At 45.7% G+C, this 10,597-nt stretch overlaps 1 protein-coding gene across 1 annotated transcript in view; it reads left to right on the top strand.

Moving 5' to 3' along the window:
* Positions 1 to 367: 367 nt before the first annotated feature.
* The window catches only part of rptor (regulatory associated protein of MTOR, complex 1), a 415,805-nt gene continuing 405,575 nt past the window's right edge, over positions 368 to 10,597 (top strand). The window contains exon 1 of the mRNA XM_038778271.1: positions 368 to 785. Coding sequence (XP_038634199.1) covers positions 633 to 785 — 153 coding nt within the window. The 5' untranslated portion in view covers positions 368 to 632. The remainder of the gene's footprint in view (positions 786 to 10,597) is intronic.

Raw genomic sequence — 10,597 nt, 5'->3', positions numbered from 1 at the left:
TTCAGTGGCGGGATTTGAACCTGGGCCCCCAGAGCATTACCCTGGGTTTCTGGTTTACTCGTCCAGTGACAATACCACACGTCACCACCTCCCTGGCTGGCTGCTGGCCAATCAGTGGGCAGCTCTCCATTAGTGGCAGTGCCACTGGGAATGGTGGCTGCTGCCGGAACTACACGTGGTATTGCTCAAGGGAGATGGGGAAACAACAAAGGTGGTGCTGCGCTTGCGCACATTGACCCTCCCGGCCCGCCGTGTCAGCGCTTGCGCAGACTGACCCGCCCGGCCCGCCGTGGTTGCGCATGCGCAGATCGAGCCTCCCGGCCCGCCGAGTCCGCGCTTGCGCAGATTGACCCGCCCGGCCCGCGCGGTGCATTCTGGCCTCGTGCAAGATGGCGTCCTCCGTCAGGGCGGGATGAGCGGCCGCGGACCGGGAGCCCGAGGCGGCGGCCCCGCTCTCAACTGACCTCCGATTCCCCCGCCGCTTTGAGAGAAGGACTTTCCCCCCCCTCCTCCCCATTCCTCCCCGAATTCACCCATCCCCCTCCTCCCCTTGAGGGGGGGAGAGGAGGGGGGAGGGAAGGTTGCACTCGGCTGTGGTTGTACCGATTGGAGCCGGGGCCGTGCTGGGCAGCATGGCTGGTGCCAGCCTCCTGGAGGACCTGCTGGAGGAGGAGCAGGGCGACATGACTGACTGGAACCTCCCGGTGGCTTTCGTGAAGAAGCGGCACTCGGAGAAAATCGAGGGCTCCAAGGCGGTTACTCAGAGCTGGCGCATGAAGGACCGGGTAAACTCCCACATTGACTTAATGGACCCCTGTGATACCCCCCCCTCCCCCCCAGGTTACATTCAAACACCACACTCAACCCTTTCACCCCCCCCCCCCCCCGTCCCCCCAAACTTCCCAGCCGCCTACCACCATCCCCAAAAGTTTCTTTCCATCCCCCAGTGTCAGAACTTCTATTTCCCCTCCATCCGCATGGGTCTGCTTGCAGTGTGCGAAAGGAAAACACGAGTGCACGTTTCTTTTCTCTGTCCTCTATTTACTCCACAGACCGTAATTCATTCAATTCGGTCTTAAAAATATCGACAGGGGTGTTTTTTTAAAACTGGGAGCACACCTCTGTGTACTTCCAAAGTGGGTTCCAGCATTTGGTCTTTATGTTTAACAGGAGTTTTGCCTGCTCTATTAAAAAAGAGGAACTGTAACTTCATCTCAAAGGACATTTGCAAAAGCGCCAGTGCAGTTTTCTGGAGTTTAAATTTGCCACGATTAAAGTGACCCCTTGGGAAGCCTTACAATCCACTATTTAAATTTTTTTTAGAGTACCCAATTCATTTTTTCCAATTAAGGGGCAATTTAGTGTGGCCAGTCCACCTAGCCTGAACATCTTTTGGGTTGTGGGGGTGAAACCCACGCAAACAAGGGGAGAATGTGCAAACTCCACACAGACAGTGACCCAGAGCCAGGATCGAACCTGGGACCTCGGTGGCAGTGCTAACCTACTACACCACTGTGCTGCCCCACTATTTTTATTTTAAATAATTCAACACTTAAATCTCTCAAGTGGATAGCACTTGGTTTTGGTGTTTTATTAGTGTGTTTTAAATATACTTTTAGCAGGTTCGGTAGAAATACCTCTAATGTTGACACATACCTAACCAGCAATGTAACAGTGGGAAAACTTTACAAAGCTTTGAGCACAAAGGCATGAGGTCAGTGATCCTGAATACACATTCATTGCATGTAGTCTGGTGCAAGTGGCAGGTGTGATAAATTTTATTTGGAGAAGAGTTCATAATTTATTACTCAAATCAAATGATGGACATATGACCGGAGAAAGAAGAATTTTAATATTTTGGTCATGATTCTCCATCAGGGTGTGCATCCAATGCCAGCATTTAAAAAAATTAATTGATGGATTGTGGCTGTTGTTGGCTGGGCCAGCATTTGTTGCCTGTCTCTAAATTGCCTTTGAACTGAGTCGGTTGCTAGGATAGCAACCTGGGCAGCATGGTAGCATGGTGGTTAGCATACATGCTTCACAGCTCCAGGGTCCCAGGTTCGATTCCCGGCTGGGTCACTGTCTGTGTGGAGTCTGCACGTCCTCCCCGTGTGTGCGTGGGTTTCCTCCGGGTGCTCCGGTTTCCTCCCACAGTCCAAAGATGTGCGGGTTAGGTGGATTGGCCATGCTAAATTGCCCGTAGTGTCCTAATAAAAGTAAGGTTAAGGGGGGGTTGTTGGGTTACGGGTATAGGGTGGATACGTGGGTTTGAGTAGGGTGATCATGGCTCGGCACAACATCGAGGGCCGAAGGGCCTGTTCTGTGCTGTACTGTTCTATGTTCTATGATACTTGAGGGCAGTTAAGAGTCAGCTAAATTGCTGTGAATCTGGAATTACCAGATAACATAGGGCGACATGGTAGCACTGTTGCTTCACAGCTCCAGGGTCACCGGTTCGATTCGCGGCTTGGGTCACTGTCTGCAGAGTTTGCATGTTCTAACCGTGTCTACGTTGGTTTCCTCTGGGTGCTCCGGCTTCCTTCCAAAAGTCCCGAAAGATGTGCTGTTAGGTAATTTGGACATTCTGAATTTTAATAATCTTTATTGTCACATTTTTCAAAGTAACGTCTTTGCAGTGTTAATGTAAGCCTACTTGTGACAATAACGTTTATTTTATTAGAATGGCAGATTGCCTTCCGTAAAGGACATTAGTGAACCAGGTGGGTGTTTACGACAATTATCAATGGTTCTGTGGTCATCATTAGATTTCTAATTCCAGGTTTTTTAATTGAATTCAAATTTTTACCCCAGTGCGATTCGAATCCAGGTCCCCGGAGCATTACCCTGGGTCTCTGGATTAATTTAGTGACAGTACCACTATACCACCACCTCCAAAATATCTGCAAATTCAGCTCTAAATAATCTGTATCAGACTACTGAAGTTCCAAAAACTTTGATTTGATTTATTGTAACGTGTTCCGAGACAGTCCAGATTGATCGTTCCATATATTAGAAAAAAAAGACCTACGATAAATACACAATTTAAATAGAGAGACATTGGGTGAAGCACATGGAGTGTAGTTGCAGAGAGAATAAGCCGGGTGGAAAAGGGCTTTGATTATGTTGTCCACTTTCCCAAGGCAGCGGGAGATGTAGACAGAGTCAATGGATGGGAGGCTGTTTTGCGTTAACCAGAGTGGGAAGCACTGCTGCCTACAGCACTGAGGACTTGGGTTTGATCCCGGTTCTGGATCACTGTGTGGAGTTTGTACATTCTCCATGTGTCTGCGTGGGTTTCACTCCCACAACCCAAAGATATGCAGGGTTGCGTGGATTGGCCACGCAAAAAAGCCCCCTAATAGTGGTGGAAATAATTTGGTGCTCTAAATTTAAAAAAAAAAGAAAAAATATGCATAGGCAATGCATATGTCATGTTTTATAAAGTCATAGTACGCTTGTGCTATACAAATAGGTGAAAGCAATGGCATGTTTGTTGGTGCAGTTGTACACGGAATCTTTGCATTGTTTGGACCATGGCGCAACAAATCCCGCAGTTCTGATGAGGGGCTAACAGCCCTTTTGAAATACTGGGAGCATGCTGCTAGTGGATCATTTTCTGTTTTTGGGAGGTGGGGTCAGGTGGGAATGGGATGGGTGGGAAGACTAGTGTTTTCTGGGCAGCCATAGCAGGGGCCCAGATAGAATAATATCTCAAATTTGCGAGTCCATACTATAGAACATAGAACAGAACAGAATAGGCCCTTCGGCCCTCGATGTTGTGCCGAGCAATGACCACCCTACTCAAACCCACGTATCCACCCTATACCCGTAACCCAACAAACCCCCCAACCGTACTTTTTTTAAGGACACTACGGGCAATTTAGCATGGCCAATCCACCTAAGCCGCACATCTTTGGACTGTGGGAGGAAACTGGAGTACCAGGAGGAAACCCACGCACACACGGGGAGGACGTGCAGACTCCGCACAGACAGTGACCCAGCCGGGAACTGAACCTGGGACCCTGGAGCTGTGAAGCATTTATGCTAACCACCATGCTACCGTGCTGCCCACTTTACTCACTGAAATTGGTATCTGCCCCACAGAAGTTTTTGTGTACTTGTGTGAAAGATATTGATTCGCCATTGGGGGAGGAGGGGGGTGGGGGACAGTAATTTTTTGCAGTCTTAATTTTCTCGGGAGCATGATTAAATAATTGCATCGCCCTTTTGTTTCTTTTCAACATTGTGACAATGCACTTTCAAAGCAGCATTTATTATTTGAATTTTATTAAATTGTAACATTAGTTTCAAAGAATTTGTGAAGTTATATAAATAATAACCTCACAAGAAAGTCAGTGCTGAAAATGCAAAACATTTCAATAAAACAATGGTGGACTCCTGAAACTTTTGTAAATAGGGCCATACGAAAAGTGCAATAATATATTTCATTCAGCTGACATTGGGTTTTCTGTTCCTTTTAAAAAATAAATTTAGAGTACCCAATTCTTTTTTTTTCCAATTAAGGGACAATTTAGCGTGGCCAATTCACCTACTCTGCACATCTTTTTGGGTTGTGGGAGTGAGACCCATGCAGACACAGGGAGAATGTGCAAACTCCACACGGACAGTGCCCCGGGGCCATGATCGAATCCGGCTCCTCTGCGGAGGAGCAGTATTAACCACTGCTCCACCATGATGCCCTGGTTTCCTGTTCTGAGGAAACATTTTATGTTGTGTAATACAAGGGTTCATTGAGTGAAGGTGAAGATGACAGAAGGAATATAATATGGAAAGTGTGAAGTGTCCAGAATCACAGAACCCTTACAGTGCAGGAGGAGGCCATTTGAGCCTGCACTGGCAGTTTAAAACCGCATTCAGCCTGGTCCCACTCCCTTGCCTTATCCCCATAACCCTGCACATTCTTTTCAGATAGCAATCCAAGTCCCTTTTGAATACCTTGATGAAACTTGCCTCCATCACCCTCTCAGTTGGTGCCACACTCCAACCACCCTCTGGGTGAAGTTTTTTTTCTCTTTGCGGCACTTTTTGTATCTGTGCTCTCTAGTTCTTGATGCGCTCTCAAGTGGGAACGGTTTCTCACTTTGTCCTGTCCATACTCCTCAGGATCTTGATTATCTCTCTCAAGCCTCCTCTCAGCCTTCTCTTTTCCAAAGAAAGCAGTTACAACTTCTCCAATCTGTCCTCATAGCTACAGTTTCTTATCCCTGGGATCATTCTTGCGAATCTCCTCTGTCCGGTGCCTTAACATCCTTCCTCAAGTATGGCTTCCCATACTTGAGCCATATCTGGTATCTGGGGGTCCAGGTAGCCAGGAGCTGGGGGGCCCTGCATAAGCTCAACTTTACGAAGCTGGTGGAGCAGATGGAGGAGGAGTTTAAGGGGTAGGATGTGTTGCCAACTGGAGGCAATACTCCAGATGAGGTCTAACTAGTGTTTTACACAAGTTCAATAAGACCTCCTTATTCTTGTCCTCGATATCCCTATTAATAAATCTAAGATAGTATATGCTTTATTAACTGCTCTCTCAGCATACCTTGCCATCTTCAATTTCTTATGTACATATCATTGAGGTCCCTTTGTTCATGAACCTCCTTAATGTTTCTCCCTTTCTTTTATACTGTTTATCTATATTCTTCCTACTAAAATGAACCACCTCACTGTGCATTGACCTTCATCTGCCACTTGTCTGTCCAATCTACTTACTAACATGTCTATATCCTTTTAATAATAATTGCTTATTGTCACAAGTAGGCTTCAATGAAGTTACTGTAAAAAGCCCCTAGTCGCCACATTCCGGCGCCTGTTCGGGGAGGCCGGTATAGGAATTGAACCCGCGCTGCTGCCTTGTTCTGCATTACAAGCCAGCTATTTAGCCCACTGTGCTAAACCAGCCCAGTTCAAGACTATTTTTGAAGTTCAAGACTATTCTCATCACAGTTGACAATGTTTCCAATCTTTGTATCCTCTGAAAATGTTGAAGTTATGCTATATTAATATATATCAGGGCGGCACGGTGGAGCATTGGTTAACACCGCTGCCTCACAGCACCGAGGACCCGGGTTCAATCCTGACCCCCAGTCACTGTCCGTGTGGAGTTTGCACATTCTCGCCGTGTCTCTGTGGGTCTCACCCCCACAACCCAAAGATGTGCTGGATAGGTGGATTGGCCATGCTAAATTGCCCCTTAATTGGGGAAAAAAAGAATTGGGTACACTAAATTTATTTTAAAAAAGAAGAGCAAGGGTCCCAACACTGTTCCCTGGATGACTTCACTATCAACCTTCCTCCAATCTGAAAAACAACCATTTTCTGGCCAAATGCCTACTTTCCCTTGCATTCCCTTGGTAGAATTTTTTCATGTTCTGTTGTGTGGCACTATAACAAATGCTTTTTGAAAATCCATATACACCTCATCAATAGTGTTGCCCTTATCAACGCTCTGTTACCTGTTCAGAAAAACGGCAGCAAGGTAGTTGACCATGATTTTCCCTCAATGAATCCATGCTGGCTTTTCTTAATTATCTTGTACTTGTCTCAGTGACCATTGATTTTGCCTCCTACTATAGTTTCCAGAACTTGTACACTGAAGTCAAACTGACTGTTCTGTAGTTGGCAGCTTAATCCTTCCACATCTTTATGAACAAGTGTGCAACATTCACAGTTCTCCAGTCCTCTGTCACCACCCCAGTGTCGAAGGAAGACTGGAAGATTATCACCAGTACCTGTGCAATTTTCACTCTCGCTTCCCTTACTATCCTTGGATGGATCTCATTCGGTCTTGGTACTTTATCTGTTTGCTTTCCCTCTGGTCGTTCTATATTCATCCTGATTCCCCATTGTATTTTTTTTCTGACCTCTGTCGTACATGGACTTCCTTTAATCTTCACTTCTGTCTCTCTTGTCCTCAGGTGCTCAGGATTTATTTATCCTACCTTTCTTCCTTGAAGGGAATATATCTTGTCGTGACAATACTTTTTATTTGAAGGCGTGGCCCATTGTTCAGCCACCATCGTTTCTGCCAACATTTGATTCCAACTCGCTAATGCATTCTCATCCCATCAAAGTTTTCTTTCCCCAATAAATGATCCTTGTTCTGGATTGTTCCTTGCCCCTTTCCATGGCCAACCTAAACCTTATGGTACCATAGTTGCTGTCCCCTAAATGCTTTCAAACTTATATTTGATCCGCTCGGGCCAACTCATTCCCCAGACCCAAGTTCAAAAGTGCCTGTCCTCTCTTTGGACTGGAAACATACAGCTGCAGAAAATAAATTTTGAACACATTCCAGGAACTTTCACCCCTCTTGTCCCTTTGTACTATTCCTATCCCAGTCCATATTTGGACAATTAAAGTCTCCTGTTACAATTACTCTATAATACTTGCAGCTTTCTGTAATTTATTTGCAGCTTTATTTCTCCACATCTCTTCCACTTCTCTTCCACGAGTTGGTCTCTCCACTACACTGGTCAACGTTACTGCACCTCTTTCATTTCTTTCCTCTGGCCGCAGAGATTCTGACTTTGACCACTCTGAAACATTCCCTCTCCCCTGTGCTATAGTGCCATCTTTAATCAAAGTTGCCACTTCCCCACCCTTTTCTTCCTTTCCTATCTCACCTGGACACCTTGTACCCAGGAATAATTAATGCCCAGTCCCACCTTTCTTTGAGCCAGACTCTGTTACACAATAATGTCATTATTCAGCTTGTTTACATTTGCCTGCAGTTCAACATTATTATAAAACACAATTTGTGAATTCGCATACATGCTCACTAATCCTGGTTTAGGCTTTATTACGTTTTCCCCCCTTAATCTGGCCTCACCTAATGATTTACTTTCTAATTTGACAGAATTCCAATTCCCTTGATACTATCTGTTATATCCCTCTTATCAGTTAATACTTCCTGCTGCCGGTTTTTCTCCTCTCCTTTCTGAATTTCCCCTCAGGTTCCCATCCCCATGCCAATCTAGTTTAAACCACCTCCCTCAGCACTAGCAAACCTTCCTGTGAGGACATTAGCCCCAGTCCTGTCGAGGTGTAATCTGTTCTTTTTGTACAGTTCGTACCTGCCCAGAACCAGCCTCAGAAATCTAAAGCCGTCCCTCCTACTTAATTTCTCCAGTCACACGTTTAACTGCGTAACCTTCCTATTCTTAGTTCACTAGCATGTGGCACTAGGAGTAATCCTGATCTTGAGGTACTGCTTTTTAGTCCTCTTCCTAACTCCCTAAAATCTGTTTTCAGGACCTCGTCCTTTTTTCTACGATGTCATTGATCCCACTGCGGACCACGACCATGGCCTGTTCACCCTCTCTCAAAAGAATGTCTTGCATCTGCTCAGTGTTATCCATCAACCTGGCACCAGGGAGGCAACTATACCGTCTTAGAGTCACGTCTGTGGCTGCGGAAGTGCCTGTCTGCTCCCCCATCTATGGAATCTCCTACCACTATAGCACTTCAACTCTTCCTCCTCCCCTTCTGTGCAGCTGAGACATCATGATGCCACGAGCATGGCTCTTTTACAGTCCTCTGAGGAAGCAAAGTAGTATTCAAAATGGAAAAGTGGTAAGAGCGAGATTGCCTTGTCCTCCATAAAACCCTTACCCTCTCGTGTACCCTGCTCCTCTGGTATAGTCTCCATTCTCGCTCTTAGCCTGTGGGTTACAGGCCTAAATGCTGATCTAACCATTCATTGTCAAATCAATCACGATCTCAGCAAACAGTATTGGGCCCTGCTCTCCTCTTCCAAAGCAGCTCACTACTCCAGGATCATTCTGGAATGCATTGATGACTCCACTCCCAGTACCATCCTTATACCCTTAACCACCTCCCTAACCTCCAGCCTAACAAGTCAAATGTTCCCCAAGGTATACTCCCTACTCCAGTCCTGAACTCATACCTTTCTCTAGGTTCTCACCTTTCTTCCCTCATACTCTGAGCTCAATGTCTCCATGAGACATCCAACTCTGGCCTGTTCATCCCCCACTTCTTTTCACCCACTGTTAGCAGATGTGCCTTGAGGTGGCTAGACCCCAAGCTCGTAGTGCCTTCCCTAAAACACTCCACCTATCTTTCCTTCTTTAGGATTCTTCTTAAAACCTACCTCTGACCGAACATTTTGTCGTGTGTTTTAATATCTCCTTGTGTGTTTCTTTTAAATTCTATATGATTGATCACACTGTTGCAAAGTGCCTTGAAATATTTTATAATGTTAAAGGCGGCACGGGGGTAGCACTGCTGCTTCACAGTGCCAGGGACCCGGGTTCGATTTCGGCCTGGGGTGACTGTCTTTGTGGAGTTTGCACGTTCTCCCCGTGTCTGCGTGGGTTTGCTCCGGGTGCTCTGGTTTCCTCCACGGTCTAAAGATTTGCAGGTTCGGTGGATTGGCCATGCTAAATTGCCCCTTTAGTGTCCAATGATGGGCAGGTTAAGTGGGATCACGGGGGATAGAGTGGGGGAGTTGGCCTAGGTCGGGTGCACCTTCTGAGGGTCGGTGTAGACTTGATGGGCCGAATGGTCTCGTTCTGCATTTAATCCTGTTAAATGAATTCTATGAAAGATGCCATATAAGTACAAGTTGTTTTAAGAAAATGTCCTTTTTTTCATGCATCTGGTGTAATAAAAACAGAAAATGGTAGGGATACACTGCAGGTATATTGCACCTGAATGAGAAAAGATGAATTAATGTGTCACAGTGATTGACCTACATATGCATATCACCCACTTCCTGTTTTATTTCACATTTTCAAACTTCCCTCATATCCCCTTTTAAACGCTCTGCATTTATTTGAAACCAATGGAGTGAAAAACGCTCATTGTCTTGGGTGCAGCAGCTATATAACAGTGTTATGGATTGCTTCCCTTACCCATATCTGGTTCCTCCAGCCCGTGGAAAATTATAACAGATTAGTCTGAGCACAAGTGGGCCATTTGCTCCTTTGAGCCTGCTGCAGCACTCAGTAAGAGTTTTCTGGTTCAATTAGATCATCTCTTTTTTTTTCCTAAATATTAGGGAAAAAGACCTAGTCTACTCATTAAAGCATGCCTTGAGATGAGGGGAATTTCTGCTGCCCCCTGCTTGCTGAGCTGGATATAATGGGCGGAATTTATTGTATTTGGCCAATGATTGGTGCTCGTCATTTGTTAGACTTGGCCTTGCCAGCTTCATTTCCATGACCTTTTGTGCTTGAAGTTGCTGGAATTGCGAGATCCAAACAACATACTGACCCCTACAGGGCACCTTGGACCTTTGAGAACAGGGCAAGCAGTTGTTGTTTTTTTCTAGTAAATAATCTTCCCTCCGGCTCTGGGTCACTGTCCGTGTGGACTTTGCATATTCTCCCTGTGTTTGTGTGGGTCTCACCACCACAACCCAAAAATATGTAGAGTAGGTGGATTGGCCACGCTAAATTGCCTCTTAATTGGAAAAAACTAATTGGCTCCTCTAAATTTGTAAAAAAAAATAAAATAAATAATATTCCGTTTATTTAGTATTCTCAAATGTCCAGGGTTGCTCCCATACACTGCACTGCTTTCAGTCCTCATCGATGATGGCCTTTCCTTAAGCTCTCAG

This window comes from Scyliorhinus canicula, chromosome 18 (assembly GCF_902713615.1).
Source record: "Scyliorhinus canicula chromosome 18, sScyCan1.1, whole genome shotgun sequence".
NCBI classification, from domain to species: Eukaryota; Metazoa; Chordata; class Chondrichthyes; order Carcharhiniformes; family Scyliorhinidae; genus Scyliorhinus; species Scyliorhinus canicula.
Note: the sequence above shows the minus strand (reverse complement) of the source record. Positions and strands in the feature narration are given on the sequence as shown.